We start from the raw sequence: 26,499 nt of genomic DNA, 5'->3' as shown, positions 1-26,499 counted from the left end.
TTTGTCATTTTTTGGACAAATTTTTTTTGCAAACATTTTTACTTTAAAACTGGATTTTGTGATAAAAAATTCAATTTTCACAAATTTGCAAATTTTTTGCAGATTCTAAAAGTAGAGCACAAGAGCTTTCTAATGATGTATCATTTGACATATTTGGACATAAAACATGGAATTTAGAGGGGGGGGTCAAATTGATCCCCCCCCCCAGCGTATCCTGCATGGTTTTCAAGTACCCCAGCGGGGATAGGGTTAAAGAAAGCTCTAGAAATATAGCAATAAGTCCACGAACTGTTCTTGGAAACATCTATAACAACATCGGGTTACAAAGATATTGGGACTAAACTGCATGATCTTGTAGAATTCATTGTTTAAAATCTCTAAGGTCTACAACAGCAGGTTGCAAAGATATAGGGATGAACCTATATGATCTTGTAGAATTCATAGTTAGAAATTTTTTTTAAACAATGGTCCATTCAAAATCTACCAAGTCCAACGTTTTTTCTTTTAAATGTACCCGTCCGATGTTTGTACTGGTCTGACGTTTGTACTAGTCCGACGTTTGTATTGGTCCGATGTTTGTACTGGTCAAACGTTTGTACTGGTCCGACGTTTGTGCGTCCGACGTTTGTACTGTCTGACGTTTGTGGCGTCCGAGGTTTGTGTGTCCGACGTTTGTACTGGTACCGACACAGCTTGGAGGTTTAAGTACCTTGTCAAATACATTTTGTTAACCTACCTGCAAGGACTCCATTATGTGGCAGCCTTTGGATGGTTCATTACCTCCTGCCAGTGGATCTTCTGAGTTCTGTTCATAGTGAAGAGAACCCTAGTAGCCTGTTGCAAGCTGCCCATGTCTATGCAGATGGTCTACCTAATGTTAAAGTCCGGTTCACAAGCAAGGTGGAAGGAGAAGGATTATGTGAGATATTGGAATTGGTGCATGAACTGGTTCCAAGATTAGGTAGAGGATGTAAGCATAAAGAGAAACTTACTTGTAAATAAACTGTAAACAAGGATAAAATTGGGGGGGGGGGTGATAAGTCACCTTGTGTATAACATGTAGAGATTTTGTCTGATAAAAAATGCCAACCCAGAAAAAAAATTTTAGCACATGTTTGAATGCATGGAAAACCAAAGCTATCACCATTAAGCTGAACCACAAGCAAGGAGGATATAGGATTTGCCTGGGATAAAAGCGAAATAGAGCATGTACTCATTAGAATTGAAAAAAGACGATTAACCCATCATATGAGGTGGAAGAAAGTCAGAGGGTCAGAGGGTCTTTGATTCATTAGTATCACTCATTATTTGTTCTTTTTTTATAATGTATAAATATAGTTTTTCCTATACTCTGTAGACTTATTCACATTAGTGTTCCTTTATTTTCAACCACTTTTAAATAGCAACAGTAATAATTTATCGCGAGGAACATTCCATCTACAGTTTTTGTTAAATTTTACACTGAAAAAAGAGATTTAAAGTGTTGATTTTTATCTTAACCCTATCTCTGCTGGGGTACTTGAAAACCAGGATATGCTGGGGGGGGGGTCAATTTTACCCCCCCCTCTAAATCCCAATCATTCCATATTTTAGGTACACTATCACTGAAGGATAGAAATCTAGTATTTCAATCGATCTAGTTTTCTCATTACTTGTCCTAAAGTTCTATTCTATAAAATTGAATTGAATGTAAGAGGTAATTAACTATAATAAAATTGTTGAACAAAAGCTTATGAACTTAAATTGTCAAGATCGCAAAATTTTAAATACCTGATTTATGGATCTGAATGCACTTCACAATTCACAAGCATGGTAAATATACATAACTGTAGTTTAATTTGGTAATGAATTATATAGAAAATTAAAGGGAAACAATTTTTATGCTTGGTATCTCAGATTCAAATTCACATGTTGCCGTAAACAACGGAGAGTTAAAAAAGCATCATCAAATCTGATCTTTAATCAGTTTGTGATTGAAGATTTACTTAATGAAATCTTTGAATTTCAGGCATATTTTCATAAAATGATTATTATACTTACGTATCCTTCTTGGCCTGGCTGTAGTTGTTGTTGTTATTGTTGATGTTGTTGTTGTTGTTGTTGTTGTTGTTGTTGTTGTTGTTGTTGTTGATGATGTTGTTGTTGTTATTTTTGTTGTTGTTGTTGTTGTTTTTGTTGTTGCTGTTGTTGTTGTTGTTGCTGATGTGGCTATTGCTGTTGTTGTTGTTGTTATTGTTTTTTTCATTGTTGTTGTTGTTGTTGTTGTAGTGGATATTGTTGTGATTGTTGATGTAGTTGTAGTTGAAGTGAAAGTTGTTGTAGTTAAAAAAGTAGTTAATATTGATGTAAGTGTAGTTGTTGTAGTAGGTGTTGAGGTAGGTGGTATGTTGGGTGTTGTGGTAGATCGAGGTGTTGTGGTCACACAATTAAATATTCCGGAAACATAGTTTGAATTTGAACTGGGTGGAACTGATGAAGGGGGTTAAGTCAATTCCCCAGCCCAACTTCCCCAACTGCAATTTCCCGGGTCACAACTTCCTCAACAGCAATATTCCCAACCACCAATTTCCCCAGCCACTAATTTTCCCAACACTAACTTCCCCAGTCAATTATTTCCCCAACAGCAACTTCCCCAACAGCAATTTTCCCATGCAGTAAAATCCTAACCAGCAGATTAAAGAATTTTTGTACTGACTTAAGAATAAGCAGCAATAAAGCAGCACTTCTGTTGATTTCTGAGGCAAGTTTACCAAAACCGACCTCCTGGAATATCAGGGTTGACCACAGCGTTGCTAATATGCTGATTTTCAATGGTGGAAGCTCCACACTTTGCAATTGCATGGTTTATATCATTATTATGGTTGCTGGAAAGTGATATGAGGGCGGTATCAGACTCCTTCAGTTCCAGAATGATTTAGTTTTGTTCCTTGACATTAATTTTAGGTTATACTCATATATATTGGGATCCACCAGAACATTGCTCTACTGCGTGGCATTGTATAAACTGCTAGCATGACGACTCTTATCCAACTGATTGGGTTTTTCACATTTAAAAAGTTGCAAACTTTTTTATCTTCAACTTGCGCATTTATTCATTGGACTAATGTTAAAAGCGAAAAAAAAAGTTTAATATTTTTCTGCAAGGCAAAATTGTTGCTGGGGAAATTGTTGTGTTTACTGCATGGGAAAATTGTTGTTGGGGAAGTTGCTGTTGGGGGAAATTAGTCATTGGAAAAAATTTGTTGTTGGGAAATTGGCTGTCGGGGAAATTGTCTCGGGGAAGTTGTGACAAGGGAAGTGGCGCGGGGGAAATAACCTAACACCTGATGAAGCACCAGCTAAACAGTAACACAGAGTGTATTTTCTTCGAAAACTGCCACAATTACTAAACCAAAATGTTCATTTAACATGTTTATAGGGGGAAAAAGTATCTCCTCTCAAATGTCGATTTAAATCATTTCTCCCGTGTTTTAATCAAAATACATCTTTTTAACTTTATCAATTTATTTATTTTTAATTTTTTTCATGAAACAAATTATTTGATACATGTATTGAATAGGTTTTCTTGCTTGGACCTTAAATGCTTACAATTCAGACGAGGCTGTATTCAAAAATACACAAAAAACATGTTACATTAAAATGTTAATCTAAAAATACAAACAAATGTTTTGAAAAATATGTTTCCAACGCACTTTTCCAATTTCTTAGAGCGAGAAAACCTTTCTCCAGCGAGAAAAGAATATTTCAAAAATCTTAAAGCAAACATTTTTTCCTACAGCTTTAAGGTGAATTAAAATCAAATGCATGGACCAAATTGGGAATTTGAATAAGGATCCACGAAAGTTCATCTAAAGGTTCAAATGGTGTAAGGCAGTAACTTTAATATTTGCAATCTTTTAAAGAACAAACTTGGTTCCTAAATTGCTTGCAATAGCAGGCGCACTCGTCGGCTGAAGTAGTTGAGCGACCTATCTGGGCTCCTGTTAAGAAAAATACAAATAAGTTAAATTTGCTAAACATAGTGGGATAATACTTCATTTTTTAATAATTATGGTTCCCAGCGATTGTAAACTTGATTACTTATGTTCTAATAATTTTCTTTAAAAAAATGATAATATCAAAAATCAAATTCAATTAGAAAAAAGAGCTTTAGAGATCTACATCGAATTAAATTTGGGATCAGGCAATACCCCATTTTCTTTTTTGCAAACACTTCCTTTAATGTATCCCCTCAATTTACTCCCATAGTAACATTTATCAGACAATACCCCATTTTCTTTTTTGAAAACATTTCCTTTAATTTATCCCCTCAATTTACTCCCATAGTAATATTTACCAGACAATACCCCATTTTCTTTTTTGCAAACATTTCCTTTAATTTATCCCCTCAATTTACTCCCATGGTAATATTTATCAGACAATACCCCATTTTCTTTTTTGCAAACACTTCCTTTAATGTATCCCCTCAATTTACTCCCATAGCAACATTTACCCTGCTATTTATCTTGAGTGTACAATAAAGACGGTTTACTTATAAAGAGTGTTTAAGGAGATTATTGCATAATGAAACATTAAACACATCAAATATGCAGTACGCTTTCGCAGTAAGTAAGTGAAGTATGTAGCCTACCATATGATTATACATGCTTTGCAGACGGGTTCTCCATTTGTATAAGAAATATTCAGAATAGGTTTTTGTATACATCAGATAATTGAAAATGCATTAGTGTAAACTGCGATTATTTTTTGTTTTGTAAATTGTAAATTGTAAATGCCTAAGTATCATCAATATTTGTTTAGGTTCGGCAAAAATAATTTGTAAATTGTAAATTGTAAATGCATATTACATCGGTATCACCCATTATTTTTTAAGTCGGCAAAAATAATTTGTAAATTGTAAATTGTAAATTTTACATGCATATTGCATATGTATCACCCTTGATTTTTTTAGTTGGCAAAAATAATTTGTAAATTGTAAATTGTAAATTGTAAATGCATATTGCATATGTATCACCCATGTTTTTTTAAGTCGGCAAAAATAATTTGTAAATTGTAAATTGTAAATGCATATTGCATATGTATCACCCATGTTTTTTTTTAGTTGGCAAAAATAATTTGTAAATTGTAAATTGTAAATGCTTAAGTATCATCCATGTTTTTTTTAAATTAACAAAAATAATTTGTAAATTGTAAATTGTAAATTGTAAATGCATATTACATATGTATCACCCATGGATTTCAGCTCATGTTGCGACTTGCGTTTTCGGAACATATCCTGGTTTTCAGACAATTACCGAAATTCGTATCAATGTCAATTTTTAAGCATTTACGCACTTACGTCACAAAAAGGATTTTTGATAAGGTAAAATATAAATATAAATTTAAAACAAACTGCTCTTTTATAATTTAAAAATTATTACAGCATTGAGAAATCAAAATAGTAATATCACTTGTTCTTACAATATAGATTTAACTACAGGGTGTCCCAATAAAAAAGGGAATTCAGTGACGAATTCGATATCGTCTTTGTTATTAATTAGTATTGTAATACCTAATTTCAAAAATCATAATATTATTATGTCTGCTAGAGTTTATTTTATTATAGCGGTAAATGGCTGTAAAGATGACGATGTGTCTATACTAAGTACAACCGTATGCAGTCAAAACATAAACAAACAAAATGTGAACATAGGAGACTAAACTCTTACAGATTACAGTTTTCTCAGTAGGTATCACTATACTAAATCAAAAACTTATTACAAGATGATATCGAATTCGTCACTGAATTCCCATGTTTATTGGGACACCCTGTAGAAATGCGGGAAACTGTTTGTTTAAAATGCTTGAAAGTAAATCATCGATATTCTCTAATTTAACAGTTGATTTAGCTTCATAAGATAATTTTAGTTTTTAGTGATTTATTTTGTAAGTTATAAAAGTTAGTTTTGTTTTGAATTGTGGATTATACTAAAAAACAGGAAAGTGGGTTTTGTCTCGAAAACGCGACAATGTTTCAAATTCAGGATATGTTCGAAAATTGAATTCCTGACATTGTTTTGAAAACGGTCAGAGATTTAATATAAGAAGAACTCCTCTTATAATTTTGATTTTAAAAAAAGTTTGAAAATGGGAATTGTTGTCCTCGTTCATGTTTAATAAAATGCATTGTTATAGTTTTTACTATCGACATTTACTCTGGATATGGGCCGGGATCCCAAAAACCCAGTCTTTCAATTTGTGCCAATTCCTAACTCTCAATGTTGGGAAATGGGCCAAGTGTTAGTTTTGAAACTAATGTCCCCTGCATTAACAATTTACAATTTACAATTTACAATTTACAATTTACAATTTACATCTTAGAAATTAGTTTAGTCAATAATAAATTATTGTCATTATACGCTTAGGCATTTACAATTTACAAATCCTTCAGTTACTTGTACATTTTCATCCATAAACGTCTACATTTCCAATTAATTATATTCAAATTACAATTTATGCTTAAATGACAATTTACAAATAGGTTGTAAATTTACAAATGACAAAGGAATATTACACTGGTCTCATACTGAGCCTCTAATGTAGTGAGAAAACAAACAAAAAAGATGGAAAATGAACAATAATTTTGTAAACGATAGAATAAAATTTATTTTGAATGATTGAAAAAAAATCGCAGAAAATGGGATGTTCACAAACGATGAACGAAAAAAATGAAAAAAAAACCGAAGATGCCAATCTTTGCATATGTTGCTTACCTGCTGCATAACTTCCAGATATATAAAACTTAGGAAAAGTGCATTCAGTGGAAATGCATTGGCCTAAAATTAAGTGTTGATTATTTCGACTGATTGTAAAAATGACTAATGACTATGCACCAACTAACTGTACAATTAAACTCACATATAAAAAGACATTGGAAGAGTTTTCAAAATGTTGTCTTGAATATGAGTGATATATACCGTAAATTAGCGGCTAGCGCCCAACTATGATTACGTTAAATATGATTAATCTGAATATGATTACCCAGAATATGATTACCATGAATATGAATACCCTGAGTATGATTACTCTGAATATGATTTCGTTGAATATGATTACCCTGAATAAAATTACCCAGAACAAATGACCCTAAATATGATTACTCTGAATATGATTACCCTAAATATGATTACCCTAAATTGATTACCCAGAACATGATTACCCTAAATATGATTACCCTGAATATGATTACCATGAATATGATTACCATGAATATGATTACCCTGAATATGATTACCCTGAATATGATTACCCTAAATTGATTACCCAGAACATGATTACCCTAAATATGATTACCCTGAATATGATTACCATGAATATGATTACCATGAATATGATTACCCTGAATATGATTACTCTGAATATGATTACCATTAATATGATTACCCTGAATATGATTACTCTGAATATGATTACCATGAATATGATTACCATGAATATGATTACCATGAATATGATTACCATGAATATGATTACCATGAATATGATTACCCTGAATATGATTACTCTGAATATGATTACCATGAATATGATTACCCTAAATATGATTACCCTGAATATGATTACCCTAAACATGATTACCATAAATATGATTACCATGAATATGATTGCTTTGAAAATTGTTACCATTTATAGCCCTAAGATTGAAGTAAAAGACAATTAATGAAACTTTTACTAATGTGAGTTCCATCTTCTTTCAATGCATTTGCATTACTGCAGCTTTTGCATGAAATGCATGGCCTTCAAAATTTTATTTCTCGAGGAGCATGCAAAAAATATTTTGTCCTTGAACATGTCATATATTAAATACAATCATTATTGTGACATCATTTGATAGGTCAGAAGTTTTCGAAATATATTTTTTAAATAAAAAAAAATACTTAAAATATTTCGTTTTTGTAAATTTATTAATATTGATTTTGTCCAGTCAAATAAAATCATAAAACTATTTTGGTTTTAATATTACTTTAACAATGGTTATTTTAGTTTTGAATTTTACATGAGAATGAAAAATTCCTTTATAAATTTCCTTATAAATCCTTTCAACCATCAGAATAAAACCTTAAGCTTTTGACGACAGAATAATAAAAATATTAGTATCACTAAATTTAGAAATTGGCCAAGTCGGTAAAATCTGTGCAATAATAAACTTTTAAGTGGAAACGGGAGGTAGGCAGAATTTTTGATATATTTTAGTATTATTAGATATTTTCTCTTTAATTAATTTTAAAAAATTAATTCAGATTTTCATTTTTAAAGAGTATCTCTTCAAAACTAAATACGTCCAGGCATTGTTGGACCAAATTTTATAGACAAGTTTAGTTTTTTTTTCAAAAATCTTGTTATTTTTTTCAAAAATTAGATTTTAAAAAATTCCAGAATAAAGATGTGCACTTCAGAGATTCTATTGATATTTGTCGAAATTTGAGTTGAACACTTAAAAGATTCCCTTTATTTATACTTGTATGAAATCAAACTAAGGGTGCAAAATGTAATAATCTAAACAATTTTTAATTTGATTTTTTTATGCTTGTTCGAAATTTGATTCTGGAACACAGTTTTTTATTATTTGCCGGAACGAAATCTGTTTTATACCAAAAACCAGGAATAGATATTTTCGTTATTAAACACTAAATGTTAAAATAGAAAGATTTCATTGATATATCCAAGAAAAAAAACATCGTTGACTTTAACACTGAAATTTGCCATTGTTTTGCAGTCTTGACCTCATCAGAACAGGGGGGGGGGGTTCACTCCCCCCTCTCTGTGGTTGTTTACATATTACTTAAAACGCTGAAACTTCTACACTTTTTCAACATCATTGTTTTGTTCAAATTTAGCCAAATCTTTTTGTTATTTTTTGGGATGCATTTGGTAGGGTAGAGGACAGTCAAACGGCAGATAGGTGTAAAAAACAATTAGTAATGCTTAATAACTTTTTTAGTAATTAAGCTACAGGGTTTTAATCTATTTATTTAAAAAGTCCTTGAAAAATAAATGTAATAATCTGTGTCAAATGTTAATATTAGTCAAAAATAAAACTAATTATTTTGATCATTTTTCCGACATACTATATGAACTTTTTTTTAAATCCTCCCTTGCACCCTAACCATTAAAGATAATGTTGGACTGAAGACATGTATCACACTCCCATATTTAACTTCATTAAAACCTATATTACACTAAAATACTCCAACCAGGTTAGAGTTAAATTAAAAATACTTGAATATCAAAAGACACACAAATGTAAGGTAAACTTTTAATTTAATAACGACTTGTTTCAAGTGCAAAACTAGACATTTTCGATAGACCAAATTTTACCCAAATTAAACTAGTTAGTTTTAAGCTTCATGTAATTTTCATTGGACAAAGAAAATCGATTATTTAATGCCTTAATCTTTTAACATTTCTTGACATCATGTCAAATCAAATTAAATTTAAATTTAAATTAAAACATGTTTCATGCAACAAAATTACATTTCTTTTCTCTAATAAGATCAAAACTGAAGTTCATAGGAGGTTATTTATTTAGACATAAAAGAAATATTGCAGTAATTTGACCTGATTCATAATGTCAAAAATGAAATTATGAAATTTTCCTTTGTCAAATCATTAAATATTACAATAAAATATAATATTTTCAAAATTTCATCACATCAGAAAAGTTTCACCCATTGTAGGTTTTGAGTAACCCTATGGAAATATTACTGCACTTCTTTAAAGCATTAATATAAGCTTTTTGATGTTTTAAATTCAAAACATTTGACAGATTTACTGTTTGTCTTGATGGTAAAGTTTCTCAAATTAAATGGGAAAATTTATTTTTGATGCCGCACATGGATTCAAAGATTGAAAGCTCTTACGCCATAATCAGAATTTTTAATTTTACCCAGTACTTGAAAGTAAGCTGGATCTACGTAGTCCACAAAGTATAAATATAAAAAAAACTTTATTTTTAAACCTAAAAGATGTTCTCGTGGTTTAAAATTTAAATAATGAAAAGTTCCCATGTAAAAAAATTGAAATTACCAAAATCGTATTTTATTATTTTCAATAGTTTATTTTCATAATAATTTTGATAATTTTATGAGCATTTCTTATTTCTTAATTTATTTCTGAATTTGAAATTATGAATTTTAATGTTGGTTGATCATCCATGAGCATTTTTATTTTTAAGCCATAAGTCATAATTAAACATCATTAATAATGTGTAATGCAGAATTGGAATCATGTTTCAGTGTCTCATTAAATTGAAATTAAATATTCAATATGGATTTAATTGCTTTTTGGGGAAATTGCAGTTACTATTACAATAAAAATGTTTTTCATTAATATTAACGTGGAATTAAAAGGAAACTTACATTTAACAAAATAAAATTCACCCATTTATTTCTATAATTGCCAGTTATCATAAATAATTTGAAATTTAATATCATTAAAATTCCTAATGCAAAAATGAAATCATGTTTTAAATAATATATAATTATTTCAATACAAATTAAAAATTTAGAATAAAATTATCGCTTTTTGGGGAAATTGCAATTACCTTTTGCAGATTAACGTTCTCTTTAAATTCATTTAATATGAATGTGCATTAAAAGCACTATTTCAAGTTCATAATTACTGCAATTTTATATTTTTTATTTTATATTTATACAGAAACCAATATATTTTTATTTATATATTTTTTATTTTACATTTATACAGAAACAAATATATTTTATTTACATATTTTTTATTTTACATTTATACTGAAACATATATTTTTTTATTAATATTTTTTTTTGTTTTAAATTTTTTTTTATTTTACATTTATACAGAACAATTCCTACATATTAAATTGAATGTCGTCGGAATTTAAGTGACGCTCTATAAAAATAGAAAATAAATCCCATGTCCGATTTACATTGGTACCATTGAAACCTTAATTTGATCAATATGGATCAAAACTTAAGCTCTTTATTGTTTCAGAAGCATGAAATGCGCAATTCACATTTTTAAAGAAACCACAAATGAAAATAGTCAGGTTTTAAAAACAAAAACATTGATATCAAATAAATACTATATCAGACATCGGACATTCCACTCTCAATAAAATAACCTTTTCTTCATTTATCTACTTAACACTTGTCTGTTTGACTAACTTCAAAATGTGTTGATAATTTTGAAAATTTACCAAAAATATGTTTAAGATTTTGATATTTGTTAAATTAATCGCAATGATTTAATTGAAAAAATTTCTCAACTTGGTTTAACATTCAATTTCCATATTGGATTGAATGAGAAATATATCATCATCAATGTTGACTGAATCTGGAGTGAAAAGATTATCTGATTGCTGTACTGGAGGAAGGAATTGGGAAGGTTGATGTTGATATTCATGAGTCTGAAAAAGAAATAATTTTTTTTTAATTATTTTGAAATTACAAATAAACTGAAAATAGTTAAAAAATATTAATAATAGAAACATAAATAAAATAATAAACCAAATTTTTTTAAGTTAACAATTAAAAACAACCATAACCAGTAAATGTTGTTCAACTTATTAATAAATTAAATTAAACGTTCAAACAATTCTATAATCCTGTTTATCCCTATTCCTTTCAAGGGGGGGGGGGGTAATTTGACTCACCCCCTGTAGTTTTTTTTTACAAGACTTATCCTAAATAGTAAATACACAAAGCCCTCCCTTTAGGCCTAAAGCCGGATTATATACTATGCCTGAGTCTTCAGGCATAGTATATAACAAACTAAATCTTTGTTTTACCCACTTTTAGTTGTCAGATGTTGATAACTTTTAGCTTTTTGGAAAGCCTATGACATAAAGGAATGAATTTCACAAGTATTGCAAAGAATTTTTTTAATTATTTGAAAACAACCTGTCACAGAAAATTTGAACTTTTTTGGTTTTTCTTAATTACACATCAGGTTATTTAAAAGTTTGCAATATTTTTTGCATATTTGAAATGTCATGGTCAAGGGCTTTTCAAAAATGTATATTTTATCAATTTTTGGACAATATTTTTTTGCAAACATTTTAACTTTTTAACTGGATTTTGCAAATATTTTTTTCAAGTACCCCAACAGTCACAGTACTAGTCACAAAGTTAAAAAATATATACCTGCTGTGTGATTATTTCTGAGTCTGATTTCAAGTCCCTGGATGTAATATTGTAAGCCCCTAAAATGTATCAATATCAGATTATCGAAAATAATGAGCATGGATATAAAAATGATATTTTACAATTGAAAACTCTACACTTGTCATGTCTTTGAGACCTGCAGGACTGAAGGTGACCTCCACCGCCCTGCACTGCATCTCCTGGATTATATCTCCAAGATCAGTATAGGTTAGAGTGAGCTACCTGTAGGATATGCTGGTTCTCTGCTATAAAACCAATCTAAGCCAACCATCTCACACTCGGCCGACGTTCGGAATAAGTTAATCTTCTAGAAAAAAAAACATCTTTCCTTATGTGTTTGTAAAAGACATTTTGTTCTTTGGATTTTAATTTGAAATCAAACAAAATCGATTTTTCAATTTTAAGTGAATTTAAATTTGATATTCACAACGGCACCCTTTAAACTTTTATCCGAGGAACAGAAAATATTGTCGATTTTAGATCTTAAAATTAAATAATTTTGATGTGTAAGACAAAAATTTCATTTATAAAAATACGCCTAAACTCTATATTTGAATATATCAAAACTAATGTAACCTTAAGAATTGAAAAGATTATAATCCCTGCAATTCCATTATAAACTATAATGACCCCGGCTCCAAGTAAATTCCAAACCAAAACCAGTACAGCCTTTTCATCAGCTGAGTACAATAGGCCTAAACAAAAATAAGAAAATAATGAATCTTTAAAGGATGTACTGTAGCAAAGAAAGAGGAAATGCTGGAACAAGAAAACATAAACAAAGAATAAGAAACAAAAAAAATGATGAGAATTTGGCCAATTACTCCTTGAACACTACAGCTAGAAACAAGTGCGTCGGATTTTAGAATTTACTTGTCAAGTGTCTGCAAAAAAGTATAACTGAGTTAGTGAGATAAAATCAAATGCCAACGCCTTAAGACACTTTAAAGCCGTCCCAGTCTTAAAAAATATACAACTTTTCATAACAGTCTGGATCTATGTGAACTAAGGAATATACAGCTTTTCATGACAGTCTGGATCTATATGAACTAAGGAATATACAACTTTTCATGACAGTCTGGATCTATGTGAACTAAGGAATATACAGCTTAATAACAGTCTGGATCTATGTGAACTAAGGAATATACAGCTTTTCAATAACAGTCTGGATCTATGTGAACTAAGGAATATACAACTTTTCATAACAGTCTGGATCTATGTGAACTAAGGAATATACAACTTTTCATAACAGTCTGGATCTATGTGAACTATGGAATATACAGCTTTTCATAACAGTCTGGATCTATGTAAACTAAGGAATATACAGCTTTTCATAACAATCTGGATCTATGTGAACTAAGGAATATACAACTTTTCATAACAGTCTGGATCTATGTGAACTAAGGAATATACAACTTTTCATGACAGTCTGGATCTATGTGAAATAAGGAATATGCAACTTTTCATAACAGTCTGGATCTATGTGAACTAAGGAATATACAACTCTTCATGTCAGTCTGGATCTATGTGAAATAAGGAATGTACAGCTCTTCATGGCAGTCTGGATCTATGTGAACTAAGGAATATGCAACTTTTCATAACAGTCTGGATCTATGTTAACCAAGGAATATACAGCTCTTCATGACAGTCTGGATCTATGTGAACTAAGGAATATACAACTTTTCATAACAGTCTGGATCTATGTGAACTGAGGAATATACAACTTTTCATAAAAGTCTGGATCTATGTGCAGTAAGGAATGTCGATTTTTAAAGAACTTTAGAAAACTTGATTAATTTAACCGGATTTGTATGGAGCATACAAATTTTAACAATTTTGAGAAACTAAAAGGTTTTCTGTAAAATCAATTTAAGTATGACGAATTTGACTTTTAAAGGGAGTGACCGACAATGTATGGTAGTTGAACTGAGAATGTAGTATTGTGGAGATATTTTTTACGAATCATTTGAGATCTTTGAGAAGTTTAAACGGTGTATATTTGTGCAGAAAGAGCGCAAATTCGATCGTTAAAATCCTCACAGATTGTTCATTTTTCAGAAATGATTTTGAGAATCGATTTTTTAAAGATAATTCAATAGCGACGACGAAAAATGTTGTAAAATTTCAACAGTAAACTAATTATTTGTTTAGGAACAGATTTATAAAATAAAAATGTACTATTATCATCGAAAATAAGTAATCTTTTCCAGTTATTTGCTTCTCTGCAATGTCTCAATATTCACAAACATTTCCCTAAGATTTCCTGGAATTGTTATTGAAAAGACAACATGTGTCCAGAATTTGAAGAAATCTAATTGTCATAAACATCTAACTAGTGTCAGCTTTTTCACATTTTTTATCGTCGCTCTTTAATAATTTTTAAAAAATTGATTCTCAAAACGTAACCACCCAAATGGATGATTTTGAACGTCGACCTAATAAAGGAATTGAGTTTTTGCCACAACCTCAAATTTTCTAATTTCTCTGCAACCAGTTGGTATAAACCTTTGATATTTCAACTTAGATTATATGATCTATCATCTAACAGAATTAATAGTTTGAAATATCTAATGTCTACGACATTTGGTTTCCAAGATATAGGAATAAGAATATTTGAGTTTGTGGCAAAAACTCAATTCCTTTCTCCACAATACTACATTCTCAGTTTCACTACCACACAGTGTTGGTCACTACCTTAATAACAAAATTTTCCTCCCTTAAGCCGTTTTTCGCCACTGACTTTTATACTCATTCCTTTAAATAACTAAAAAGTAAAATGTTTACCAAAAATATCGTCACAAAAACCGGTTTTCGTCCGCGCCATATTTAAAGGAATTTCCAAACTTAACGAGGAACCTGTATCCATAAATATAGGAGCAGCAATCAAACCCCATAATCCTCCAACAAAATGGACAGATATAGCGTCCAAAGGATCATCAATCTAGAGAACTTATTCTTGTCTTTCTAATTATATTTGTATTGACCCTAAATGAAAAATATCAATGTCCGGCTAATAATGATATCTTTGAAACCTTCATCAGATCAAAAATGTAGAAGATAGTGTCGTTTTTATGCTTAAAAGTATATAATTCTGATAATTACTTTTGTAGAGAACCCCGACTGAAAACAATTAATTTTCAAAAACAAAAAAATGATTTTCATGGAACCGTTGTTAAACGGGCATCCCCATCTTTGCATAGAGGGTCGATTGAAATTACGAGTACAGTCCCTTTATGGGAAGGTTTTTCAAAAAAAAGCCTCAAAAACTTTCGAATTCAAAAATGTAAAAAATCCATAAATAAACAGGAACAAAAATGACTTAAAGATACACCAGCAAGAAAAAACTATAAAACGAATTATCTACATAATGAAACTCTTCGCTAATATATATATGTCAGCTAAAGCTGACCAAACTACTGGACCAAATAATCATGATTACCTTTATTTTTACCATGAGAAAAGAACAGCATATGTAAAATACTGCAGCGAATCCTTTAAATAAAAATGTAATATTATTTATTTATTAATTTTATGCAATTGTTTTATTTGAGCCTTTGTAACAATTTCCCTTGGGACACTGTGTTGCACTAATTTTATTTTTTAATTAATTTCTTTGCCTTGTCTGAAAAATTTTCTTGCAGATAAAAAAGCAATATTCGGTTTATAAGTAATTTTCATTCAATCTTAAGTGCACACTCGTTTCCTTATTCCTATGTTGTTAAATCCAAATGTTAAACATTTTCCGAATATTTGTGGGGAGGCCGAACATATTGTATGAACCATACTGACTTGTTAGGCCGATATTTAGTTCGGATTTAAAAAGATTAAATATGTCGATTTTGTGACATCCTTGATCAGCTAAAGGTGTCAAGGAAACGATTGTGAATAAGAGAAGCCTCTCTTTATATGAAAGATCATGCTTTAAATTACGCTTACGGTCTCTTTAAACTATAAAAAATTTCAATTTGGAAAATTTACTAACTTTGGGTTTTCAATAAAAAAAATATTAAAGTAATGAGACACAAACCTGCTACTATTGAAGCAGCCCAAGGATAATATCTATCTGCTCCCGCACAAATACAAACCATACCAGTCAAACTTCCATTTATCATCTATATAGATATAAAACTACAAATATAAACCATACCTATCAAACTTCCAATTAACATCTACATACAGAGTGGCATATAAAACCTTGGGTCTATTGCAGAAAATTACTCTCAGTTAAATTACAACATCAAATACGAAAATCAAAATATTCACATCAATTTTTACAATGTCATAATCTATTTTGAATGTATTAAGAATACCTTAGTAAGAGACCAGTAGCCTGTAATGAGACGATTAATAATAAGAACCAGTTGCCCAGCTATACAGCAGGATATTATAGTGTTTAATACTGATCTTGCAACAGCTACACCATCTCCTGGATTAGTTATCGAGCCCTAGAAATATTTTAATACATATAGCAATAAAGCAAACTATAAAAAAACAAAACAAAAAGTAAAAAAAAAACAATGTTGCATCTTAAATTTGTTAAAATCCACTAGAAAAACCGGCGATCTAATTGGGAACCTACAAGCTTAAAATTTGTTGATGTCTTTTCAACCTAACGGCGTAAACCTTTGATATTTCAAACTTAGACAACTTGATCTAACAAAATTCAAAGTTTAAACTTTCAAAGGTCTTCGACATCAGGTTGCAAAGACTTATAAAAGAATGAGAGAATTGGAGTTTGTTGGAAAGACTTAATTCCTTTGTTTGTTAGAAATTTAGAAATTTCCATTAGAACTAAAGTTCCTTTTTTTCATATTAGGAGCCATCAGGGCAACAACCAACAACATATTTATTTTTAGAATCCATGAACTAGAAGTCCTGGATAAATTCTAGTGTGTCTTAGTTAAAGATTTTTCGTAAATGCTATTTGTACTTTTTTGTTGTGCTACGTACTTCAAAAATGTATAAAGTGTATTGACACTAAACGATATTTTTGACAAATTTTGAAAGAGAGATCTAATTATAGCTGAACATATTCCGCTACCCACAGGATACTACACTTTGTGGTAGTTAGTTTTTCGTGACATACTTACTCTTGAACCTTGCAAATCTTACTATAAACACTCCAAACTTACTCTGGAGCCGCCATTGAAGGCCAAAAATCCAAAAGTAAGAATCAAAGAACCAAGCAGAGTTTGAGGAATGGAGTGACCAGGAAAAGAATTGTTCTATAACAAGAATAATAATTGATACAAGCAGACATTTACAGATTGTTTTTTATGTAATGAAATCTGCAACAAAACAAAAATGCCGGTCTAAAAAAGAGAACAATTTTTAATTTTTTAGGTTACTCTATTATTCAATTCAATAGCAAGGGTGGTGAAAAGAACATCGGTAAATCCATTTTATTAGACTATGAACACTTGCTGTTGACCATCCCTTTAAAGGGAGTGTTCGTAAAAAATAAATAGGGGTATAGGCTGATATCGAAATGAATTCGATATCGATCTCTACTAAGTTTAATTCTATCTGTGGCACGTCTATATAGGAGAAGATGATTAAATACATCTAAGAGCGTATACAATTCACGGAGTTGCATTATTCAACTCAGATCTTAAATAACTCAATTAAATTATAACTACCCATTTAGATATTACAATCTACAATTGTCGAATTAAATTCGATGCATAAGGATGAATATGAATGGGTTCTACGCTTTCCAGTACGAGTCGTTTTTAAACATTTTCTCCTTTTTAGACGCAACAGATGAATGTAAAACTATATAAATATCAATATCAATACCCCTTTTTTATTCGTGAATTATCACTTTAACTGAACCTCATATACCTCTGCACCTCTTTTGAACCTTCCCGCCCTAGGCCCGAGTATGAGAGCTCCAAAGAAAGCTAAAGTTCCTCCGCATAAATGTACAAGTCCAGACCCAGCATAGTCACGAAACTCTCTACAAAACAAAGAAAGAAGCAAAGATCATGCAATTTTAACATGAAATCTGAACAAAATTTTAAGACAAACCGAAAATCAAAAAGAATGTATGGTAAGTTAAAAAGCTGAGAAAATTTAATTAATTTGTTAATGGACCCCCAGTAGCCTGTACGACCCAACTCAAACTAAAATAAGAATTGAAAACTAGCTGGATTCCACTAACCGTTAATCTCTGTTAAAAGAACCTTCAATTTTCCTTTTTCCTAGCCTTCTGTTATCACTCAGCAGACAAAGTGAATTTTTATTTTCAATTAAAGCGTAATATTAAGCGAGATCTTCATTCAAAGATTGTAATACCCGATCTACTACGGTACTCTTGTATGAATTAGATATGTATTGAATTGCGTGAACAATTCATTGTGCTATACGGTTTCTCTACCAAAGTGTCAAAAACGCATTTTTGGTTATAAGAAACAATGGAGAAGTACACAGAAAAACGGAATTTGCGAGACAGAAAAACAACAATATCTTCTACAAATTGGAAGAGATTAAGATTTGACATCTTCACATGGAGGGTCACTTAAAATTACGCTTACGTCTCTTTAATCGCTGACAAATGAATTAAAAAAGGTCTACCGTGCCCAGTCCTACTGACTTTAAAGTACTCACAAGAATTTCATATTTTCATAAATTATAGATTAATGTTGAATTATTTTGTTGATTCTAGATTATTTATTAATTAAATTAAACATTACTTCATGCATATAAATTTAAATTTTGCAACTTTAATTATTGGGTTTTTTCAGTGAAAAGAATATTTACGAATTTAGAAATGTAATTGCTTTTACGATAAAAAGTCGTTTCCCCAACACTTCTTATTTTGAAACTTCATGACTTTTCAAAAAAGTAGTTTTGTGGATTTTTTCGTACATATGGTAGGCTGGGTAAAATACAGTAAAATTCTAGATACATTATATTAGATTTTTAATTCGTACTGAAAAGATAAAAATTGTACAACCCCTTGTACATCATAAACTCGTCGTACAAATGGCCAATGAATACGTTTAACTTTTCGGGGTCAATCTGTAGAAATCAAATTTCAATTGATTAGTATCTTCGCATTCTGAAGGCCGTTAAAGACCGTTAACAAAGAAAAGAAGAGAGAGGAAGCCGACCTAAAGGGCATTGGTACTTAACATTTAGAAATTTTAAAGAAAATATCAAGAAGTTTTAGCGCCCCATACCTTTTACTTACATGACATTCGAAAAAGTTGCATATTTATCAATGACAATTTTTCAAAAGCAATATTTTCTTTAAAAGATGACCGTTTTTATAAAGTACATCGTTTCATTAACGATCGTTAACATATTTATCAATGACAATTTTTTTCAAACACGATAGTTTTTTTTTAAACAATTGTATAAAAATGGTCGCTTATCGTTTTTAAAAACGGCCGTTTTTATACAAATGGTCGTTATTTGTTTCTTAAAGTTCCAAACGAGTGTGTCATTTTCAAAAATAATCGGTTTTTTTCGAAAACGAAACGATCGTTTTAGAAAATGATCGAAAAACTAAACAAAAAACGATTAACAACCCTAGCTCTGTAGTATTTTTTAATTAAAATAACTAAATTTTGCGAAATGCTTTCCAAAAACATATGAAATGTTTTATATTTGTATAACAAAAAGAAAATAAAGGGGGGGGGGCAATTTGGCCCCCCCCCCCCCCGGATCCACTTATGAAACCGGACATCAGGATAAATAGGGTTAAACTCATCTTAGTGCGATCAAATTCTGGTATGAAACAATAAAATTCTATTTTGTATCAATTATCGTCACGTGACGTTGCCAAAGGGGAGTTTGTTAGTCATTTATGGATGAAATTTAGGAAAATTAAGACATTTTGCCGGAAGCTAGTTGGTTGGAGCTAAGGACGCTCTACGGGTGAGTGCTTTGCCACAAGTCTATGTTTGTGAGTAAATTGTGGATAGGAAGCTATACGGGTGTGGCGTGCCTTCCCCCCCCCCCCCCTCAGTCAATCATTATTGAAAAATTAAGTTATAGACCAAAAATATGTATATTTCATATGTCCTTAAAATTGTATATTTTATAAACATCTCAATGATAATTTTTCTCTTGTATAGGTTACATAGATCGAGACTGATGAGAAATTGTATGAATTTTCACGACTGGGTTAAGTTTTAATGTAGCCACGCCTTGTCTTTATTTTCCCTCACTTACTCACATTATACTTTGTTTTGTAGTCCTCCAGACATTTTAATTTAAGTAATGTATAATGTATACTTGATATTATTACTGCCATCGTCTTTTATTGCGTGAGAGCTTGCAACCTTTGGCCTAAAAAACCGGGCTTGTCTTAGTTAGAAACATCCTCTCACTTTTATGCTATCCCCCCCCCCCTCGGAGGAAAAGGGTTAAAAAAATTGTGTACTTACGTTTGTTTCAGCCATCCCTGTGAGCTCCAACCCCAATGAGCTTGAACTGGATAAATAAACCCTGTCAGGATGATTGATAAGAGAATATAACCTAGGTCCAGATTTAATAAATAAGGAGAAGAAGTTGAACTACATAGACTTCGTTAAACCACTTCTATTATATGCCCAGGGACTGAGTTTAATGAATTTGAACTGACTTTCGCCGCCGGTTCAACTTTGAATCATCAATTCAAATCATTCCTAAATCTCAAATCTTGAGCCGGCAGTAGCTAGTTCAGTGAAGTAGCTCAAATCCATTAAATTCGGTCCAGGTTTAAGTTGAAAAGAAGTGGTTCAACTAGGTCAACTTGTTTCAACTACTTTTTTAGTAAATCTGGTCCCTGGGAAACTAACTCTCTCTGCCACTGCCCCCGACACTATTGTTGTACAAGTTGCAGCAAAAGTTCCCTAAAAATTAAGTTTAAAAAAATATTAGAAAATAACCTAAGATTTTTTTTTTATTTTATAAAAAATAAAAAAGGTAATTTTCATTCAATCTTTCTTTTCTTTTTTTCTGTAGTTGATTTTATCGAAAATTAGCACACAAAAAAATATTTAATTTTTGCATACACCAAGACTCATAAAACTGTAAAATATGATATCGACTTTTTGACTCAAGCTTTGATTCTTTTATTAAACATAAAACACAGCATTTGTTTAGTGTACTAAACTTCACTCAATAAGTTTGTTTTCAAACTATTCTTATATGTTTTATAACAATGTCCTATCGTCAGAAACAAGGAAAATGGAAACATAGAAAGTAGAATCCTGATAGGTTGTGCACAATGCACAATGATACCAGTTTATACTCTGCAGGCTGCGAAGAAAATATTGTGGTAGACGAGCCGTATTCTAAAGAACAGTAATTCCCAATTTATGTAGATGCGGTGCAACTCCAATGGGTAACCTAAAATGCCAGAAAAAGTATGCTTCAGGGAGAAAAACAGAGTTCCTTCCTTCCTGAGAGTCCCTCGATACCCTCCTTTCATACCTACTCCAAATTTTGACTCCTCTATTTATCACAAACAGCATTTATAATTGTTTTCTTAGTGGATGAATGTTGTGGGTTCCATCTTTTGGCAACTAAACGAAACTAAGATTTGGACACAAAACTCAAAGTACAGAAATAAATGCATAACCCATCCTCCCATGTGGTCCCCCATCTACCCTTTTGCCTCTGGATCAAGTCTGATTCTATAGATGTAAATAGCCCCAAAATCAAAATTTGGGTTATTTGTCATTTTTTCCGTGCGTCTGTGCGCCTTCCACAATTCGAATAAAACAAGTTCAAATCAATCTTTCAACTTTGTTAAAAACTTTGATTTCATTTGAAAAATATTATTTTATTTAGCAAAATCCTGCGTTTTTGCGCCACGCAAAAACACATGAAAATCACACTTGAAAAAAAATGAACAATGCATGTGAATTCCTTGCGCCTGTGCGTTTTCAATCACATCTTTCAGCTTTGTTAAAAACTTTGATTTCATTTGAAAAATATCTTACACCAATACAGTCTGATTAGCTTGTTGAGTCAGACATTCCTTGAAAGGCAATAAGAAAACTGAAAACTCAAGAGTCAGTTAGCCAAAATAGAACACACTGAAACAATTACAATTGAGCAGTGTCCCAAAATATACTGGCTTGAACAAATTTTACTTTTTTTTTCAAAATTATCAGAATCAAAGACAGTCAACAGAAGAAAAAGAAAAAAGGAAGATGAATCAAATTAGAATTTTACTGTATCCAATTTACAAAATTAAACATTAAAATAATAAATTGCTAAAAAATTGTTTTAATGTCGTCTTCATATTCCACAGTTTTATGGGTCTCACTGAAGTTATTTTACTTGGAAAAAAATGTGTGAGCAGAGCTGAAGGGGTATATTAGCAAGCCCAAAATATGTCCAACCAATCATTGAAGATCCATGGCCATAAGAAAATGCATACCCACATACAAGATAGGCAAAAAATCCTAAACAAAATGTTACTTTTATTCTACAAGACACGCAAGGGATGAAACTTTAAGAACAACTGCCTTTATCAATGATGATTTGTTGGTTGATGAAAGAAATCTGAATTCACAGCCAGGCATAATTGTAAGAAAACGACTAATTAAATTAAAGCTGCAAAAAAAAGTTCATTCATTTTCAAGGCCATGAGACTTAAAACTATGCAGAATTTATTAATTTCTTTGACTTGAATTAGTTGTTTTCTTTAGTTTAAAACTGTTTAATTGTGTACCATTAACAAACTATTTGTAAAGCAGAAGACAAAATTCAACCTTTAGACTACTTTTATTCCTGATTGGAAATTTATCAAATAAAATCATTTATTTTCTGTAGAAAACAATAAATATAAATTTAATTTTTACATAAATAAATAAAATAATATTTTCCACAGCAGGTGGACTCAATAGCCTGGGACTGTTTTAGTTGAGTCCCCCTTTATTTGATTTATAAAAGAAAAAACCAAAAAAATACACACTCAAAGGGAACTAAGGAGTAGTGTTATATTTGAAAGGATACCCACAAAGGCGGGTAACAATACTCTAGTAGTCTTCAAGTCACACACCAATAATAGAACAAAGTAGTTGAACATTTACTTTTCATAACAGTCTGGATCTATGTGAACTAAGGAATATACAGCTTTTCATAACCGTCTGGATCTATGTAAACTAAGGAATTTACAATATTTCATGACAGTCTGGATCTATGTGAACTAAGGAATATACAGCTTTTCATGACAGTCTGGATCTATGTGAATTAAGGAATATACAGCTTTTCATAACCTTCTGGATCTATGTGAATTAAGGAATATACAGGTTTTCATGACAGTCTGGATCTATGTGAATTAAGGAATATACAGCTTTTCATGACAGTCTGGATCTATGTGCACTAAGGAATGTCGATTTTAAAGAACTTTTGATTGATTCAACCGGATTTATATAGAAACAAAAAGGTTTTCTGTAAAATCAATTTAAGTATTACGAATTTGACTTTTAAAGGGAGTGACCGGAAATGAATGGTAGTTGAACTGAGAATGTAGTATTGTGGAGATATTTTTAGGAATCATTTGAGACCTTTGAGAAGTTTATACGGTGCATATTTGCAGCAAGAGCGAAAATTCAATCTTTAAAATCCTCATAGATTGTTCATTTTTGTGAAATGATTTTAAGAATCGGTTTAGGAACAGATTTATAAAATAAAAATTTACTATTATCATCGAAAATAAGTAATCTTTTCCAGTTATTTGCTTCTCTGCAATGTCTCAATGTTCACAAACATTTCCCAAAGATTCCCTGGAATTGTTATTGAAAAGACAACATGTGTGCAGAATTTGAAGAAATCTAATTGTCATAAACATCTAACTAGTGCAAGCTTTTTCACATTTCTTATCGTCGTTGTTTAATAACTCTTAAAAAATTGATTCTCAAAACGTAACCACCCAAATGGATGATTTTGAACGTCGACCTAACAAAGGAATTGAGTTTTTGCCACAACCTCAAATTTTCTAATTTCTCTGCAACCAGTTGGTATAAACTTATATTTCAAACTTAGATTATATGATCTACTAACAGAATTAGTAGTTTGAAATATCTAATGTCTACGACATTTGGTTTCCAAGATATAGGAATAAGAATATTTGAGTTTGTGGCAAAAACTCAGTTCCTTTCTCCACAATAATATATTCTCAGTTTCACTACAGTGTTGGTCACTACTTTTATTAAAAAACGGATTATTTTTGGACCTTAATAACAAAATTTTCCTCCCTTAAACCGTTTTTCGCCACTGACTTTTATACTCATTCCTTTAAATAATTCTTACTCGTTTCCCGACTGTGTGCATGATCTTTCACAAGCCGGGACGTCCATCTTTGTAATTTTCACAAGGGTGAATTTCTCTCCACCCTTGTCCGCGACAGCCATGTCTATATAAGCCCAATGTTCTTTGCCATTGCATATTATCTCTGAGGCTCCCATTACTGTAACGAAAGTCATATCGTTCTTTCTAGCCCAGTCGTCATATGTTTAACTTTGTTGACTTCCAGAGTACATGTTGTTCTGCTGCCATAAACTTTGGCTGGTTCCACTCTGTCGTTCCTGTATTGGTAGATGCTGGTAGTCCTCAGATTCACCTGCCTAGCCGATCCAGTAACCAGTACCCATCCAAATATTTGTTTCGGCCCTGATGTGGAAGCCTTAGCCAAGGCGTCTTCTAGCTGATTGATACTCCACTGGGAGTTCCAATGTGTGGCCAATATCACGCAATGGAACCCCTTTCCAAATCCTTCCAGCTGTAAGTAGTACTTACTCTGTGGTCCGGTCAGAGCTCTAACAGGATTCAACTTGAAGCTAAATGCTGTCTTCAGAGTGTATTCAGTGAATTTCCCTGCGGTCAGGTGCCACCCTCCATTGGCAAATTCAAAGCCTATTCCATAAAAGACTCTGTCCTCATCTACTATGTTACTCAGAGTTTCTATGCCAGTGACCCCTTTCCATGATGACCTAAGCATATTCGTTGCCTTGGGTTCTTCCTTTTTCTCACTTGCTAAGTCCTTAATGTATCTATGTATGCATGTATGTAGCTTTTGTTCCTCTGATTATTGAAGTTACTACGTAATCTTGAAGTTCTCTCATTTCTGATCTGCGTAGCACATTTCTATCATGCAGAAGGTCCCATATCTCTCCCAATTCTTTCTTCCCCATCAGATCCACAGCAGTTGCGACCATGTCGTCAGGCAGTCGGGCTGCTTCAAAGACTTCTGTTAGGGCTTGAATCTGGCTGTCTTTAGTGAGTCTTGCGCTATCGGCTGTGTCACTGCTGAACCATTTCCTCTTCTCTTCTTTCTCGATGCTCTCGGCATCCCATCCAGAATCCATGTAGTAGCATCTGTGTTGAAGGTTGGTGTCTAGTTTTTTAAGTAGTTGTGGCCATTCCTTTTCACGTGGATACGTTTCTCTCAGTAATTGTACTGCTGCAGTCCAGCCTCTATAGTCAAAATTCTTTCTAAACTCTCTCACCACTAGTGACGGAAGCTTGTCTTCCTCAAGGATCATACAAGCTTTCTCTTGTAACTGGGTTCTATCGTAGCATTCCTCTATGTGCTTCATTTTTGCAGCACAGTACTTGTTCATCAGATTCGTTGCGTCAGCAAGAGGCCTGTAGATCTCCAGATGCGTGATCTGCGTTATCTTAACAGTGTGGCAGCTTGGCCATGCCATATCATCCATTTGGTTGCAGCATTCCTGTATGTTCTCCACTATTGCCTCTGGCGATATAACTTGAGTATCTATGAGCAGTTTGTTGTAGTCATCGATAGTCAAAAGAACCGGTGAGGCGAGATCCAGAGATTTGGCCTCAAAACCAGCCACAATTTTCTCATCGTTATAACCAGTCCATCTTATAGAATCCTTTCCCTGCCACTCCAGGTTCAAGAATGTACTTGACTCGATATTGGTCACGATAATCATTAAAGATTTCCTTTGTGAACTTACCCATCCTCCTTTTGTGGGATCATCCCAAGGACATAATTCCTTGTAAACCACGACTGTTGGTCATCAGTGAAGCATGAATCGAAGTTCGGGCATGGAGGCAGAGAGGGAATCATAACAGAGAGTAATTAAATATATCTGATTTTAAATTACATCTTGGGCTCAATGTAAACAGCAACTCCGACTAAAAAAGTTAGTCTCATTCATTGTGTGTAGCCCCAATATATTCTTAACCCTATTCCTGATAGGGGGGGGGGGTCAAGTTGACCCCCCCCCCAAGGAACCAGTCAGGGTTAATAGGGTCAACCATTTGAAAAATAAAAATAAAATATTAAACTAGATGATTAAATGTGCATCTATTTATAAATGTACATATAAAACTTTTCCACGATGTA

General features: G+C 31.8%; 2 protein-coding genes across 3 annotated transcripts; both read right to left on the bottom strand.

Moving 5' to 3' along the window:
* Positions 1 to 10,831: 10,831 nt before the first annotated feature.
* Positions 10,832 to 22,699, bottom strand: LOC111695684 (putative ammonium transporter 1). 2 transcript variants are annotated; one of them, XM_023465088.1, is made up of 13 exons: positions 22,461 to 22,697; positions 20,956 to 21,022; positions 20,576 to 20,666; positions 18,024 to 18,138; positions 17,312 to 17,404; positions 16,490 to 16,624; positions 16,207 to 16,291; positions 15,619 to 15,671; positions 15,036 to 15,120; positions 12,756 to 12,874; positions 12,402 to 12,486; positions 12,159 to 12,217; positions 10,832 to 11,422 (listed from the first exon to the last, which is right to left on the bottom strand). In XM_023465088.1, the coding sequence occupies exons 1-13, from the start codon at positions 22,527 to 22,529 to the stop codon at positions 11,288 to 11,290; spliced, it is 1,191 nt and encodes a 396-aa protein (XP_023320856.1). In that variant the 5' UTR covers positions 22,530 to 22,697; the 3' UTR covers positions 10,832 to 11,287. The 2 variants fall into 2 exon arrangements, with proteins under 2 accessions (XP_023320856.1, XP_023320857.1); XM_023465089.1 differs by lacking the exon at positions 17,312 to 17,404 and having other exon boundaries at positions 22,461 to 22,699.
* A 1,741-nt stretch (positions 22,700 to 24,440) lies between these two features.
* On the bottom strand, positions 24,441 to 26,000 carry LOC111695685 (uncharacterized; the record flags this gene model as incomplete). Its single annotated transcript, XM_023465090.1, is given in 1 exon segment — positions 24,441 to 26,000. A coding segment is annotated over 1 exon segment (666 nt). The 3' UTR covers positions 24,441 to 25,177.
* Between the last annotated feature and the right edge of the window lie 499 nt (positions 26,001 to 26,499).

This window comes from Eurytemora carolleeae, unplaced genomic scaffold (assembly GCF_000591075.1).
Source record: "Eurytemora carolleeae unplaced genomic scaffold, Eaff_2.0 scaffold166, whole genome shotgun sequence".
Classification (NCBI taxonomy): Eukaryota; Metazoa; Arthropoda; class Copepoda; order Calanoida; family Temoridae; genus Eurytemora; species Eurytemora carolleeae.
This window is presented reverse-complemented; position numbering and strand designations above follow the sequence as displayed.

Coding starts and splice junctions, on each gene's coding strand:
- LOC111695684 (XM_023465088.1), bottom strand. CDS start 22,529: ATGATTGGTTGGACATATTTTGGGCTTGCTAATATACCCCTTCAGCTC. Junction 16,292..16,489: donor GCTACTGGTCTCTTACTAAG/GTATTCTTAATA, acceptor ATATCTATATAG/ATGATAAATGGAAGTTTGAC. Junction 15,672..16,206: donor GGCTGCTTCAATAGTAGCAG/GTTTGTGTCTCA, acceptor TTTTATTTAAAG/GATTCGCTGCAGTATTTTAC.